Genomic DNA, 16377 nt, shown 5'->3' on the forward strand with positions numbered 1-16377 from the left:
AGTCCCTGCAGAGGACCCGCCCGGCTCCCTGCACCCGCTTGCAGAATCTCGCTGCCTCTGGGCCACTCCTCTCCTCCCACCGTGGAACCAGCAGGTGGGCCCGATGGTCCCCCAGCCTCTTCTGGCTCGAGAGTTCTTCATTTCTACAACCCTTTACTTCCTCCCCTTGTAAGCTGTCATCACCCCCATCACTTCCTTGTCATTCTTCCCTTACATTTCCCTGAGCACCTACTGAGTGCCAAACAGACAAGGCTGTGCCCTCACGAAGCTGACATTTCCGTTGGTCCTGGCATCCCCAGCTGTGTCTCAGGTGTCCCTGAGTGTGCCCCAGCTCTGTTCCTGGTGTGCTTCCAGTGTGCCCTAGGTGTGCCCCAGCTGTGTCCCAGGTGTGCCCCAGGTATGTCCCTGCTGTGTCCCAGGTGTGCCCCAGCTGTGTCCCAGGTGTGCCCCAGGTATATCCCTGCTGTGTCCCAGGTGTGCCCTAGGTGTACCCCAGCTGTGTCCCAGGTGTGCCCCAGGTATGTCCCGGCTGTGTCCCAGGTGTGCCCCAGCTCTGTCGCTGCTGTGCCCCAGCTGTGCACCAGGTGTGCCCCAGGTGTGTCCTGGCCTCTTCATTCCCCTCCCTCCCCCTCTGAGCCTAGCCGGGGTCTCCTGCTTCACTGCACTGCTTCTTGGGGCGTTTCTGCTTGGCTGGCATGCCCAGGTGAAGGGAGAAACAGCAAGTGCCGGGGTTGCCCTGGTCCTCAGAGCCATCAGCTCTGTGACATGGGACACAGCTGCTCTCAGTGTCAGGTCAGGACAGATGTCGGTCCTCAGACACTGACCAGTTTCCCGGCCAGTGGTCTCACCTGCGGATGCCCCAGGAAACTGTTCACTGTGTCTTTTTCTCTCTAAATTCCTGTTATCAGTTGGTTTTCTTCTCATTTGCTTTTTTTTAAGACAAAAACTAAACATAGCGGGAAAACCACCTGTCATCTTTATAATTTAGGGTTTCTCCTGGGTCCCCCTGCTTAGATTTGGCTTCTGTCCCTGCCAGGAAACAAACGGGCAGTCGAGCCGTCTGCTTAGCCCGGAGGCCCAGACCGGGCCGCGCGTTGTGGATTGCAGCTTTGGGGTGGCAGCGCCGTGCGTCTGGGGCCTGAGTGTGTCCTTCCTGCCAGAAGACAGCGGCTGTCTGAGGACAGAGCAGCGTGGGCGGGCCGTCTAATCCGTCTGGGAGCCGCTTAGGGGATTGTCTTTTTCTGGCCCCTGCTCTCCGCGCTGAGTGTGTCCTCCGTAACCCGGCTGGGACTTAGTCCGAGCTGCGTCAGTGGGTTCCCTGGGGCCCCCGCGTGGCCCCCACCATCCTCGCACCGGCCGGGGCACCTCCTGTCCTGAGAGGGCAGTGGGTCAGGTCCGCTGCGGACACGGGCGCCGAGGGCCGGCCCATGGCCCCTCACGCCTGAGATGCCGGGATGGATTTCGGGTCCTTGGAGACGGTGGTGGCCAACTCCGCCTTCATCGCTGCCCGGGGCAGCATCGATGGAAGCAGTGCTCCGTCCACCCGGGACAGGAGGTACCTGTCCAAGCTCAGGCTGCCCCCGCTCTCCAAGTGCGAGGGGCTCCGTGAGAGTCTGGACCTAGAGTTCCGGGGCCTGTGCTCCGAGCAGCCCATCGGCAAGCGGCTCTTCCAGCAGTTCCTGAGGGCCGACGAGAGGCACGTGCCGGCCCTGGAGCTCTGGAAGGACATCGAGGACTACGACACAGCCGACGACGACCTCCGGCCGCAGAAGGCCCAGGCCATCCTGGCGGAGTACCTGGACCCCCAGGCCAAGCTCTTCTGCAGCTTCCTGGATGAGGAGATGGTGGCGCAGGTCCGGGCGGGGCCCTCGGCGAGTGGAGATGGGCTCTTCCAGCCCCTCCTGCGGGCCACTCTGGCGCACCTGAGCCGGGCGCCCTTCCAGGAGTACCTGGACAGCCTGCACTTCCAGAGGTTCCTGCAGTGGAAGTGGCTGGAGGCCCAGCCCACAGGGGAGGACTGGTTCTTGGACTTCCGGGTCCTGGGGAAAGGCGGCTTCGGGGAGGTGTGGGCCTGCCAGATGAAGGCGACTGGCAAGATCTACGCCTGCAAGAAGCTGAACAAGAAGAGGCTGAAGAAAAGGAAGGGGTACCAGGTGGGCAGCCGGTGCCACCGCGGGGCCGAGGGTGGGCAGGGGGGCAGTGCTCCGGGTGGGGCCTGGGGGCCTTGTCCAGCTTGTGCCATGCTCCTCGGCTGGCTGGCCAGCTCACCATGTGCATTGACTTGGAGCCTCTCCTGCCTGCAGCCTCAGCTGGTTTCCAGGCCACCTGTGCCTCCTTGTCTGAGTCGGCTGGTCTGTGCGCTGCAGCCAAGCAGCCGGCCCGGCGTGGTTTGGCCTCTGGGGTCCTCCCGGCCTGCGACTCAGCTTGCCTGGCTGCTCTTAACCCCTGGGCTTGGCGCCCTGCGCACAGATGGGGTCAGCTGACGCCCCTTCTGGGAGAGCAGCCTCTGCCTTTGTGGCTGTGGGTGATGCTTCCGGTTCGTCCCCTTCTCGGCTTTTCACCAACGTGACGAGATGCAGCAGCCGGTGTCGGGTCGTTCTCCGGGCTCTTGACTTTGACTTTCTGGCACTTTCCCAAAGCCCCTGTGAGGGGATGACGAGAACACACAGGGCTGGAGCCAGGGCTGGGTCCGTCCTCCCTGTGAGGAGAGCCTGTTGTGGCGCCGGGCACAGGCTGTCCCCCGAGAGCAGCCGTCGTCAGGGATGGGACGGAGTGGAGCCGTGGGTGGGTGCCCCGCGGTGTCCGCTCTAAGGCGTCGGACTCCATTTGGGTGGGATCAGCGAAAGCTGCTTAACGTCTCAGGCCTCATCCCCCAGCTGCACGTTGTGTCCCGCACGGTCCTTGTCCCCTTCCCGCTGCACCGCTCAGACCGTGTCCATGGCAAACGCAGCTTTTCCGGGTGGATGGCGGCGCGCACCCGGCGTTCCTCGCAGGTGCCGTTCCTGTGGGACTGGGGGGCACAGTTCCCCCTCATGCCCGTCCATCCTGATGTTGACACAACAGTCAGGGCTGCCGTCTCTTTGCTCCGAGTTCACTGTCCTCGTTGAACTTGATACCGCGTGGCACCAGCCTAGAATCTTCCGGTGCCATGTGGGTGAGAGGGGCCTCCCCAGCGTCAGGAGGGGATCTGCCTTCCTTGCCCAAACACGACTTCTAAATTCATATCAAGTGGACCTCATGAGGCTTGAAAATAAAGGTAGAAACTGAGCAGGCATGCGGGGTGTGTTGGGGGATGTGGGGCCACGCACCTTGCTGTCCCCTGCTGTCCGGAGGCCTGGACAGCAGGAAAGGGCTGGGGCTGCAGCAGGACAAGCTGGTTAGACGTAAGGAAGAACTGGAAGAGACGTCAGCATGGAACAGGCTGCCAGGGACACGCTGGGAGCCCTGCCTGGCGTTTCAGCCTAGTTGGCTGGGGGCTCCAGGAGACCTGAAGCCCTGTGAGCATGGCCTGTCTGCGTGTCCGCGTCTGTCTGGGCCGTGGGGCGAGTGAGCGTGTCTAGGTTACTTCAGTTGCTTTGTGCAAACCACACTTGAAATGGATTTGCAACTTTCTATTTCGTCTTTCATGGCGATGTCACTTCCTGCCTACACCTGTGTTCTTACCCGACATCCTGCTTTCCAGGGTGCCATGGTGGAGAAGAAGATTCTGGCAAAAGTGCACAGCAGGTTTATAGTCTCTCTGGCCTATGCGTTTGAAACCAAAACTGACCTCTGTCTGGTGATGACCATCATGAATGGGGGCGACATAAGGTAAGTGGGCTTTTCTCCCCAGCGTGGGAGCCGGGACTGGGAAGGCTCGAGTGGCCGAGCTGGAGAGGGGACCTCGGGGGCCCCACGGGGCCACGTCCCCCTGCGGAGCATGGCGACATCTGTGGAAGAGCCTGTGCCCCAGTCGGGATCCTCCTCTCTCTGTCTTCTGGTGGCTGGTACTTGAAACGATTAGTGCTCAGTCCCGTGTGAGATGCACCCGGGGGGGTGGCCTCAGGCGTCGGTGTGTCCTGTGGACGCAGGGCTGTTTGGACTCGGGGCTGAGTGGATGCAGGTCTATGTGGACACAGGTCTGTGTGGACGCGGGGCTGTGTGGACGCAGGGCTGAGTGGATGCAGGTCTGTGTGGACATAGGTCTGTGTGGATGCGGGGCTGTGTGGACATAGGTCTGTGTGGATGTGGGGCTGTGTGGACGCAGGGCTGAGTGGGTGCAGGTCTGTGTGGACATAGGTCTGTGTGGACGCGGGGCTGTGTGGACGCAGGGCTGAGTGGATGCAGGTCTGTGTGGACATAGGTCTGTGTGGACGCAGGGCTGAGTGGATGCAGGTCTGTGTGGACATAGGTCTGTGTGGACGCGGGGCTGTGTGGACGCAGGGCTGAGTGGATGCAGGTCTGTGGGACATAGGTCTGTGTGGATGCGGGGCTGTGTGGACATAGGTCTGTGTGGATGTGGGGCTGTGTGGACGCAGGGCTGAGTGGACGCAGGTCTGTGTGGACATAGGTCTGTGTGGATGCGGGGCTGTGTGGACGCAGGGCTGAGTGGGGTGGGCAGCAGGAGTGTGTGGTGCTGTGGGTCGAGTGCTGGCTGCACGGGCAGATGAATAAAGGGGTGAGCGGGGGCCTTGTGTCGAGAGGGATGGTCAGCGAAGACAAATGTCATCCACGGCCCACTCCTGGGGATGACCGCAGAGCCGGAAACACGACGCAGCCAACTTCAGGAACTGCGGCTTTGCCATCACCCGGCAGAGAGCACAGGGCTGTCAGTGCCACGCGTGCTGCATTTGCTGTGGATCTGCGGCCTGGCCCCGGCTCCCTGTGGGACACGTACCACTGGCTCTCAGAGCTGAGAAAAGGCCCACTCGATGGCTGGGCCACCTGACTGCTCTTACCTCTGTGTGCTGGTCTAAAACAGGGATAAAGCATAACACCGGTGCTCGAAGGCTGTTGTGGGGAGAAGTTAGTGCCTGTGAGGCCCCTGGAAAAGTGTCAGTCACATACACAGAAGGGGGCCAGTGCTGTGGTGCTATTTGCCAGGCCCCGCACCTCCATTCTCCCTTCTGGGTTCATCTCCACAACACTCTGCCAGGTCAGTTTGCTGGCCCCCTTTCCTGATGAGGATTCTGAGAGCTTCATTAGGGAACCCATGAAGGTCGGTGGAAGAGAAGGTCGGGAAGTGCTAATGGCGGGACTTAGAGCAGAGATGATGGCGACACCACACCAACCGCATCCCACTACTACATGGATGTGATACGAGCTGTCAGGTTGCTGTTCCTGCCGTCCTGTGCTCCGGCTGATTTGAGAGTTTCTCCTGGTGTTATTTAGATTCCTGGTTACCTCTACTCTCCCAGGTTGTTCTAGTTTAATTTCCTTTTATTTGTTAGGTTTTGCTTCTCTGTGATGCGTGATAGTGGGAACTTGAGACACGACAGTTACGGGGAGGGGGCGCTGGGGAGGGGCGTCCGGCCGCCGGTCCACAGGATTCTGATGTTCGGGTGGAGTGGCCGGCGCTCTGTATGAACCACGCGTATTGGAGGGCGCTCGGCCTGCCCTGCTTCCTCGGCCCCTGCTCGTCCTGCGGGCGGCAGTGAAAGGGCACTGTGGCCTCCGCAGGCCAGGGCAGGGGTAGGGGGTGCACTTTGTGGCCCCGCTCCTCCCCTGCGACAGCGGTGGCGAGGAGTCTGTGAGGTGTGGACACCCGCTGCCAGGGGTCTTTGCACTGCCTGCCGTGGGCTCCTTAGGCTGGACGCTGAGGCCCTGAAAGGACCGGACGCTTTCCCGACAATGCAGATTCTGAGGGCCCCCATGTCCCTGAGGTGCCGCTTCCCCTCAGAACCGCGGGTGCAGCACTCAGAGCTGGGCCCAGAACGCACGGGCCTCCGCACGGTCTGCCCCCAGGTACCATATCTACAACGTGAACGAGGAGAGCCCTGGCTTCCCCGAGCCGCGCGCGGTCTTCTATACGGCCCAGATCATCAGCGGCCTGGAGCACCTCCACCAGAGGGACATCGTCTACCGAGACCTCAAGCCTGAGAATGTGCTGCTGGACGACGACGGTGAGGTGGCCTCCCCTCTCAGTCCCCTTGCCCTGCTCTGCTCCTTTCTGTGGCTTGATGGGTCGTGGGGGATGGGCTGGTTTTGAGAAATGCTCGGCATAGCTTTAAACAGCACCAAGACACGTCTTAAGTGTATTGTTCATTCAATCGTTTTGTGACAGAACGGTATCGTCTCCAAAGGGAGATTTTTGATGGACTTTGGTGAAATTTGGTCCATATTAGGCACTAGGGTTACAGGGAATTAACGCAGGGTCTGTAGTGTGTGGGGCTATTAGTAAGCAGTTAATATTTTATGGCCAAATCTTCACTCTATCACTCTTGTCTTTCTGCCTCTATGTGAAGTCAAATTGGGATTCTGATGAGAAGATGAACGTAGAGATCTGGGCTTCCTGTGCGTCCCTTTCGACCCCCTTTCTGTCACCAAGTCCGACACGCACAGGCGTTCTCAGGGGCCGTCACTGTGGGGCTGGGGGAGGGAGGGCAGACGAGGAAGCTGACTTGGGGGCATTATGCCCCGAATTCCAGTGGCTGCTGGGACCCCTCAGCCCCTCTGCCATCTGACGGGGAGGGAGGCACCTGGGTGCTGAGGCCTCAGGGTCTCCGGGGTGTGTGTGTGTGCACTTGTGCATGAGCGTTTGCATGTGAGTGCGTGAGCGTGTGTGTGAGCGTGTGCATGTGTGCGTGGATGCGGAGGCTGGCTCTAGGTCCCGTGGCTCTGGGAACACAAGGTGCCTTTGTTCCGAGGAGCCGCCTATGACCTCAGCCTGTGTTTGCTTTTCAGGCAATATCCGAATTTCCGACCTTGGGCTGGCCGTGGAGCTGAAGGACGGGCAGACCAAGACCAAGGGCTATGCGGGGACCCCAGGTGAGGCCTGAGAGCAAGGGCGGGGCAGCCTCTCGGGGCGCGGGCCCTGGGGTCCCTGTGGCCACGGGTGGACCCACAGGGAGAGCTGGGGGTGGTAGGGGAGTGGCTCCCTTGTTGCTCAGAGCGACTGGTGAGACCAGGGGCACTGGCCAGGGGGCTTGCGCGGCTGCTCCATGGCCTTGCACCCCTCTCCACGTGAAATACTACTATTGGTGTGACACACCATGCCCTCTGTGGTGAAAGCTTCCACCTTTAACTGTTTTCCGGGCATCAGCGGGATGTATTGGTCCAGAGTGCCAGACCGAGGGGGTCAGAGCCCTGAGGGTCGGTGCCAGGCACCTGCTCGACTGTAATAAAACTCTCCTGGATGGGCCGACTGGAAGGAATGCTGGGCCCCCATCTCTGGCGTGGCCTAGGCCTTCACTGTCCAAGGGAGTCCAGCATGGAGTGTGGGGCGGGGGGGGGTCCTCTCAGGGGAAGGGGCTGCCCTCGTCCAGAGCATGCATGTGTGCACGTGTGAGTCTGTGTGTGCGTGCATGTGTCTCTGAGCATGTGTGTGTGCATGCTTGTGTCTCACGCACAGGCCGGGCTGAGTGCTCAGTGCAGCGAGTTCTTGCTTCACGCATGCAGCAGGCACCCCCCGGGCGTAGGTTCTTCCCTCCCCTGCACTCCCAGTGGGTGGGGGCTTCTTAGAATTTCTTAGCAAACCTCCTTCCCCGGGTTGATTTGCTTTGGGAAGAAAGTGCTGCCGCCGGAATTGGGCCCCTCGGATCTTGTTTTGCGTCCTGGAGTCCTCCTAACCCTGTGCCCTGGGCTCCTTGGAGGCGCACCTGTTGCACCTGTTGGCATGGTGCCTCTGTCCTCATCTGCGGCTGCATTCAGGGAAAGGTCTTACCTTGAATTTCCTGGATCCTCGGCCAAAATCCATGAAGTTCCACCCCTGGGAGAGAGCATGTGAGTGGAAAACCACTCACATATTTCAGGGTGATCCAGAGAACTCGACACCAAGGGCAGGGTTTGAAGTGGTCTGACCTTGAGGATAGGCGGAGCATGAGGGCTCTGCGGCCGCCAGAGGGCCCCATAGGCTTTGCTGTGGTTGCCGAGCTGCTTTCTGCAGAGGCTGGGACACAGCTCTCCAGTCGGGAGGTTCTCCTGCCTGGGCCCAGTGGACGCGCCCTGCACTTGGGGTCAGATGCTGCAGCAGATACTCAAGTCAGGTGTGCGACTGAAGGCTGGGCATCCAGCAAAGCCACGGGGAACCTTCCAGACCCTTCCTCCCTGGCCCTCTGCACCGCCCGGCCCCAGGCCCCCGAGAGCCGGAGCCCCTGCCCTGGGTCAGCGAGCAGCCGACTGTAAACAGGGGATGAGCAGAGGACAATCCCGTCCCGTGGTCTGGCAGGACTTTCCTTTGGACCCTGTTTCAGTCTAGTTGTGGTCGGTTGAACGCGTCTTTCTCACAGAGTCTGGGAGTTCTGGACATAATGTGATCCCCTGAAAAGCAGAACTTACAAAGCTGTGCTCAGGGCTGGAGGGTCCATGGAGTCTCAGTCCTGTAACCTCTCTGGGGAAAAACGATGCTGCGGTCATTGGCCCAGTGCGTCTGCCTCTTGGAAACTTACCATGAACACAGAAACATCAAAGGACCAGGAGGGGCCAGGATGAGCGGACACAATTAGCCCTGCTTACCTTGGGATGTCTAAAGTCGTCGGAGCACAGAACCCCCTGGCCCCCGTGCCCAGAGCACCAGCCCCGGTCCCGAGGGAGGGGACCACGGGCCCATCCACCCTTCCTACATGCTGCGCTGGCTTCTACACGGGGGCAGTTAGGGAATGGAGACCTGAGCTTGCTCTCAGGGGTGTTGACCTGCAAGATGTGGAGCTCGGCATGTGGCCTGGCTCCCCAGATGTGACACAGACCCGGCTGTGGGCAGACGGAGCAGTGGTGGCGACTGCACTGCTCTTTGGAACGTCGTGGCTTAAAGCTGTCCTTTCTGCCCTTTCAGGAAGCAGCTTATAGCACCTGCTTCTGACCATACACACCCATGCCCCACAGGTTACGCGCCTGCCTGGGAGGCAAGCAAGGACGGGGCTTGGTTGTTGGTTGTTGTGGTGCCCGAACAGGGAGACGGGACTTCACATGTGTGTGCAGAGTACCAGTTCTCACCAGGGTGGTTCTGCCCCGAGGGGACACTCAGCAGAGTCTGCAGACGTTGGTTGTCACAACTGGGCGCTAACTAGCAGGTGGAGGCCAGGATGCTGCTCAACACCCTCGGGCGCACGGCGCAGCCCCCTGCCGAGGATTTCTGCCCAAGAGCCCCCTGCAGTGCATGTGGAAGCGTCAGTCCCACAGCTCGTGGGGGAAGGTGGGTGCTCATGCAGAGCAGCTGCGTCTCTGAGTCACGGTGCTCCTCCCGCAGGTTTCATGGCCCCGGAGCTCTTGAGGGGTGAGGAATACGGCTTCTCCGTGGATTACTTTGCCCTGGGGGTCACGCTGTATGAGATGATCGCGGCCAGAGGACCCTTCCGAGCCCGAGGAGAAAAGGTAGGAGGTGGCCCAGCCAGTGTCCCTGCCACTGACCTGGAGATGACCCTCCTTGTGGGGGTCACAGGAGCAGGTGTCCCTGCTGCTGACCTCGAGATGACCCTCCTTGTGGGGGTCATAGGAGCAGGAGTCCCTGCAGCTGACTCTCCTTGTTGGGGTCACAGGAGCAGGAGTCCCTGCAGCTGACCTGGAGATGACCCTCCTTGTGGGGGTCATAGGAGCAGGTGTCCCTGCAGATGACCTGGAGATGACCCTCCTTGTTGGGGTCATAGGAGCAGGTGTCCCTGCAGATGACCTGGAGATGACCCTCCTTGTTGGGGTCACAGGAGCAGGAGTCCCTGCAGCTGACTTGGAGATGACCCTCCTTGTTGGGGTGACAGGAGCAGGTGTCCCTGCAGATGACCTGGAGATGACCCTCCTTGTTGGGGTCACAGGAGCAGGAGTCTCTGCAGCTGACCTGGAGATGACCCTCCTTGCTGGGGTCACAGGAGCAGGTGTCCCTGCAGATGACCTGGAGATGACCCTCCTTGTTGGGGTCACAGGAGCAGGAGTCCCTGCAGCTGACTTGGAGATGACCCTCCTTGTTGGGGTGACAGGAGCAGGTGTCCCTGCAGATGACCTGGAGATGACCCTCCTTGTTGGGGTCACAGGAGCAGGAGTCTCTGCAGCTGACCTGGAGATGACCCTCCTTGCTGGGGTCACAGGAGCAGGTGTCCCTGCAGATGACCTGGAGATGACCCTCCTTGTTGGGGTCACAGGAGCAGGTGTCCCTGCAGCTGACCTGGAGATGACCCTCCCTGTGGGGGTCACAGGAGCAGGAGTCCCTGCAGCTGGCCTGGAGATGACCCTCCCTGTGGGGTGCTGTTCAAATCTTGAGCCCTAGGCTTCTCCTGGAGGGTCCCTCCTGGGCGGAAGGAGAGGCGACACGGTGACCTCATCTCATGTAGCTCCTGACACTAAGGAGGGTTTCAGGACGAGAGGGGCCTGGGGCTCCCCAAACCCACCCCCACGAGCAGTGCCCAGCCGCCTGGGCCCAGCTCTCGGGAGGACATGGTGCAGGTCACCCCCTCCGACGGCCTCGGTGCCCTTGTGCAGACCTAGGAGCTCTCCCTCCACCAGGATGCTAAGGGCCGCCGGCCCCGCCCCGGGCACAGCAGCTCTTCTGCATGTCCCTGAGGGAGGTGGACATCGCATGGCTGTGCCCTGACCCCTGACTCCCCACGCCCCTCGTTCCTCTCCTGTCCGTCTGCCCAGGCGTCCCCCGGGGGTACTCTGCCCCAGCTCAGCAGAACCACATATCGGTGCTCTTTGCAGCCCGATCACTGCTCAAAAGGCACGCAGCAAAGCTGGCCTCCTCCCTTTGACGGAGGGTGACTCAGCTGGGAGATGTGAGGGCCCTTGTTTGACGGGGACGTGAGTGAACCAGGGAGAGGCTGGTGAGGAGGGGCGCCTCCAGGGTCTGGAGGTCAGACCTTTAGATGCACCTCCCTGGCCCACATCCTGACCCCTCGGCCTGTCTGGGGTCACGCCCATCTGTCTCTTCCACCTGGACCTCCCTCCTGGTGTGTCCCACCCAGGCCCCCACTCCCGTCCCCTGAGATGGCTGTGGGAACAGACTGAGCCCCTGTCTTCCAAGAGCAGAGAGTCCTCACAGGACTCCACCCCGAGTCACCCTGTGCCTCTGCCTTGAGCTGGTGACAAGGCTCCCTCCCAACCAGCAACAGCTCGGAAGAGCAAAACGAGCCATGGAGCCTGGTCACGCGCAGGCAGCCAGCCACGGGCCGCCATGGGAACTCCCACCTCGGCTCTCACTGACCCGCTGCCCGACCAGCACCCCTGCTTCCTGTGTGTAAACGAGCGAGAGGAGCTTTAGGGGCGCCGTTCAGGAGCTCACAGTGGACCGTCCGTGGTCCATCCATGGTCCATCGAGCACGGAACCCCACTCCAGCAGCAACAGGACGAGGGGCCTGGGCTACACCCCAGCCAGGTGGACCTCAGCCCGCCACACTGAGCGAAAGCCGCCAGGCCCGAGTCACTCGGGGGAATTCCATCTCTGTGAAGTTTCAGGAAGGGCAAAGCTCACCTATCCTCAGAGGAAACGATCAGCTTTTGCCCCAGGTCAGGGGACATGGGCTCAGGGGGCGCAGGGCGCTTTTGGGGTGACTGGACGTGGAGTTCTGCAGTGCATGAGTCACACCCCATGAAGAGGATGCAGAATCAGGCGCCGGGCTCGCCCTCAGGTTTTCGTCTTCCAGTCGGCCCTGTGAGGCTGCCCCTCGCCCATCGTTGTCCTGCTTTCCCCCAGCCGGTAAAGATCGGTTGTGTGAATGTGCCGGGGTGTGAACCAGGGTTCCCTGAAATCCACCGACCCCAGTGCCTCGGGGTGCCCTCTGACCCGAGGACTGAGGTGTGGGGCGGCGCCCTCAGCTGCCGCCGTCCCCTCTGCCAGGCTTCTCCCCGAGAGGCACTGGCTGGGCCATCCCTCACGCGAGCCGCAGTGACAGCTTGGCGACGTTGGTGGGTTTGGCGGGGTCTAACGCGGTATGGCGCGTCTGCCGTACAGGTGGAGAACAAGGAGCTCAAGCAGAGGATCCTCTCAGAGCCGGTCACGTACCCCGACAAGTTCAGCCAGGCCAGCAAGGACTTCTGTGAGGCGCTGCTGGAGAAGGACCCCGAGAAGCGCCTGGGCTTCCGCGACGGCACCTGTGATGGGCTCCGCGCCCACCCCCTCTTCAAAGACCTGAGCTGGCGGCAGCTCGAGGCCGGTAGGTGGTGCCCGTGGGTCTGGGGGCCGCGGGCTCTCTGTTAGGTGACTGACCCTTCCTTGCCCAATCTGCCTGTCAGGCATCTCTTCAGCTTAGCAGTGACGTCAGCCGCACAGGACCGCATGGGCCATGCTCCCCGATAGCACCATTCAGCCATTCAGGACTGGGCACCGATGGACCAGGCCGCCCGGGAGCTGCGGGCAGCCGCTCTGTGGACTGTGGCCTGGCAGGCACGGCTCTTTGGCAAACGCTGTTGCACCGCCGTTCGCGGTTCACGCTGTGCCATCTGTCTTCTGACAGGGATGCTGATCCCCCCGTTCATCCCGGACCCCAGGACTGTCTACGCCAAGAACATCCAGGACGTGGGTGCCTTCTCCACGGTCAGGGGCGTGGCCTTTGACAAAGCGGACGCGGACTTCTTCCAGGAGTTCGCCACTGGCAGCTGCCCCATCCCCTGGCAGGAGGAGATGATCGAGACGGGCATCTTCGGGGAGCTGAACGTGTGGCGCTCCGACGGGCAGATGCCTGACGACATGAAGGGCATCCCCGGGGGGCAGGCGGCCCCCGCATCCAAGTCAGGAATGTGTCTGGTGTCCTAGACATGGAGGAAAAGGGGCCCCCCACCCTCACCTGCAGGGACGAAAATGCCTCCGTGAGCAGCCGGAGCCCAGGGCTGGGATGCAGGGGGAGTGAGGCACAGAGCAGCAGGCGTCCCAGCCCCAGTCAGGGCCCCGCCTGTGGACAGCGCACTGCTTTTGCCCCATTTCACTCAAAAGAGACAACGATGGTTCCTGGGTGGAATGTACCCACGATGCCTCCCTCTGCGGGCTCTTCTGTGGGCGTGAGGCTGGCGAGTGTGGGCGTGGGCCACGGCTGTGCAGAGAGAGGGTGCTGGGGCTTCCTGGCTCCTTGACTGCTGTCCCCAGAAGCTGCTCCCTTCACGCCAGCGCGAGCTGGTCACCTGCACAGTGGGGACGCCACTGTCGGCATCGGCCAGGCACTGAGCGGTGCAGTCCCTGTGGGGTTGCCTTGCCGGCTGGGGCCTGGGTCTCTGGGAGGAGGGGCGGGTGTGAGGGTCTGGGGGTGGACTGACCACAGCGCCCCGCCCCCTCCACAGCTTCTCTTCGTCCTGAGAATGTCGCAGCTGATGGCAACTGGGCACAGTACTGCCGGGCCCCAGGCAGATGGGCAGGCCGGGGCCTCTCTCTCCAGCCTGCGCACCTGCTTACGACCCCAACCCTCTCTGGGCTGGCGCCCGGCTGTCCTCTCTCTGCCCTTTCCTGACTCACCTCCTCGGCAGACTTGGGCAGTGTGGTCTGGCTGACGGGTTTGCTGACTGAGCGCCGAGAGTGGTCCCCTCTCTGTGCCCCCAGCAGCTCGTGCTGGAGTCTGAAGGTCCTCACCTTGTGGAACGCAGACAAGCCCGTCCTCTGGCGGACCAGCCCGGCCACCGCCCTCACCCGTCCCCCCTGTAACCCTCGAGCACTCAACCCCCATGGCCCCAAGAGCTTCAGGTTTCAACTGGAGAACCAAGTTTAGTCACAGCGGCTTCCTGAAGATGCTCACTCTAAGCTGGATGTCGGCTGGGGAAGCCGAGACCCCGGTGGGGGGCTGGACGGGCCAGCCCAGGGGAGGGGCTGTGATTTAGGGCCTGAGGACTCATTTCCAGAGAGCGTCTCTGACCTGTTCTTAAAAGGACTTCTCTTGAGTCCCCGCGGCTCAGGCACTCGAGGGGGCAGGGTGCCAACTGTGCCATGTGTTGGTCAGGGCAGAGTGCCCGGGCAACGCAATGAGGCGCGAGATTCACCTGCCTGGGCGTGGGGGTCATGCGGGACGGGTCCACGTGGATATCAGAAGGTGCTGTGGCAGTTCCCTGTCCGGGGGGCGGATGGTGGGTCCCTCCAGGGACAGGAGAGGACACCAGCTGCTGCTCTAGCCTGTGGGGAGCCGTCCCCCTTGTAACCCTCGAGCCGGCCCCAGGCATTCACACACGGCAACTGAGAGTCCTGTAGTCACTTTATCTTTATCTTAAAAAGTTTTAGGGGCCGGCCCGGTGGTGTAGTCGTTAAGTGTGCACGTTCTGCTTTGGCGGCCCAGGGTTCGCCAGATTGGATCCTGGGTGCGGACATGGCACCGATTGGCATGCCATGCTGTGGTAGGCGTCCCACATATAAAGTGGAGGAAGATGGGCACGGATGTTAGCTCAGGGCCAGTCTTCCTCAGTAAAAAGAGGAAGATTGGCAGCAGATGTTAGCTCAGGGCTAATCTCTCTCTCAAAAAAAAAAAAAAAAAAACCGTTTTAAAACTTGAAGTATGACATAGAGAAGATGAATCTCGGATGCTCAGTCAGTGGCCACACTGTGACCCCGGGGCTGCCTGCCCATTGGTGCACCCTGCCAGCCCGTGTGCTCACCCAGCCACTCCCCTGCCCAGAAGCGGCCACCCTGCCTGCAGCCACTGACTTAAAGGGCCAGACCTGTGGCAGCCACAGCTCCAGGCAGCTCTTTCCGAGCCTCCACTGAGGAGCCTCCTGCCTCCCGGCTGGTCTCCGCGTCTGGCTCACTGTGTGTGCATGTGTCTGTGTGCACGTGTGTGTGCGTGCATGTGCATGTGCGTGAGGCCCGGGGGGGAGGAAGGTGTGCAGGGCCATCCTGAGCTGTCAGGCAGGTGCTCATGGCCGCTCCTCAGTGCGGGGTCCCCTCGCAGGTCCCAGGACCCCCGCGTGGGTGTCTCTCAGGTACAATCCCCCCGACCGGGCACATGGGAGGCACACAACGGTCCTGCCTCCAGCTCTCTCCCCTGCTCGCCCGGGCCCAGGGACGCGCCGTGCTGACTGGACAACGGGGCTGCCCACTGCCCCCAACGCAGCGGCCACTTGCCTGGCTCGGCCTCGGGCTGCCGCTGGCCTGTCTGGCTGCCTGTTTGGGGCTCCCCATGAGGCGGCTCATTGCAGGCCTGGGGCAGGGCCTCTGCAGAGAAGCCGTCATCCGGACCGTGTTTATCCCCCACACTGCGAACCGGCCCAGGCCCCTCGGAAACCAGCCTTGAGACCCCTACAGGGTAGCGGGTCTTGAGCATCTGATCCCGGTCACCTGCGTGCTCTGGCCAGGGCCCGACAAGACATGCCTGCCTTTACCACCGCTGACACATAACTGCCCAAGAACGTCACCGCGGGATTTCTTAGCAATCTGGCCCCTATGGGGAGGGCGGTGCAGGAGGGACCCTGGAGCGATGCCATCAGAACGACTTCAGGGCCACCGTTTAGTTGTAAAACACAAAAAAAGCAGTTTCTATTCAAGCAGAAAAGGGTGACAATAAAGTTAAAAAAGAGGGACAGACTCTCTAGATTGTGATGTGAATATTAGTTGTATTCTTCCCTTCAAAACCACACGTACATACACAGACATGCACATACGTGCATACACACGTGCACACACACGCACACACAATATACACACATGTGCACATACGTGCACACACACTTTGCCTTCATTCTCATCTCCATGTGGCCACCAGATTTTTGAAGCTGCTTGAAAGCCTGTGTGTCACTTTGGGTCCCAGGGTGTCTGGATGGGACACTTGTTCTCTGCTCCTCGCTGTGGCGGGTCCTGTGTGGCTTTGTCCTGCTACTCACACCAGCTCGTCAGTCCCCACTGTTTACAGGTGTAAATCCACTTTATCCCAAACTCGCAGGACACGCCTGTCTGAGATTTTGTATGTTTGAGTGGAGCTGTGGCCCGTGAGAGACAGGGGCCGCCCTCCACCCTCAGCGCACTCACCCGTCCCGGCCGGGGTCTCTGGAGGAGAGTCAGGTGCGGCCGGGAAAGACGGGGGTCAGTGCGTAGCAACTGGACGTCTTGATGCCGAGCGCCGTGGGAGAGGCTGCGGAGAAATGCTGTCTGCTTCCCGTCTGTCTGCTGGTCTCCTCGTCGGGCTGTAGCAGCTCCGGCGGGACTGAGCGCCTCTCGCATCCCGCTGTGGCTGTGTCTGTGGTGGACGCTCGAGCAGTGCCGCCCAGCCCGGGGAGCAGGCGTGTCCTCTGAGGCCGGGAGGGACCCGGCATCTGCTGAGAGTTAGAGCAGATCCTCTTCTGCTCCTCCCTACA

General features: G+C 61.3%; 1 protein-coding gene across 1 annotated transcript; it reads left to right on the top strand.

Annotated features, from left to right (window-relative positions):
• The first annotated feature begins 1371 nt into the window (after positions 1 to 1371).
• Positions 1372 to 14583, top strand: GRK1 (G protein-coupled receptor kinase 1). Its single transcript, XM_070579428.1, has 7 exons — positions 1372 to 2153; positions 3683 to 3810; positions 5944 to 6101; positions 6883 to 6966; positions 9383 to 9507; positions 12071 to 12272; positions 12573 to 14583. The coding sequence occupies exons 1-7, from the start codon at positions 1455 to 1457 to the stop codon at positions 12869 to 12871; spliced, it is 1695 nt and encodes a 564-aa protein (XP_070435529.1). The 5' UTR covers positions 1372 to 1454; the 3' UTR covers positions 12872 to 14583.
• The last annotated feature ends 1794 nt before the right edge of the window (positions 14584 to 16377 follow it).

The sequence above is a fragment of the Equus przewalskii genome, chromosome 16 (genome assembly GCF_037783145.1).
Source record: "Equus przewalskii isolate Varuska chromosome 16, EquPr2, whole genome shotgun sequence".
In the NCBI taxonomy this organism is placed as follows: domain Eukaryota; kingdom Metazoa; phylum Chordata; class Mammalia; order Perissodactyla; family Equidae; genus Equus; species Equus przewalskii.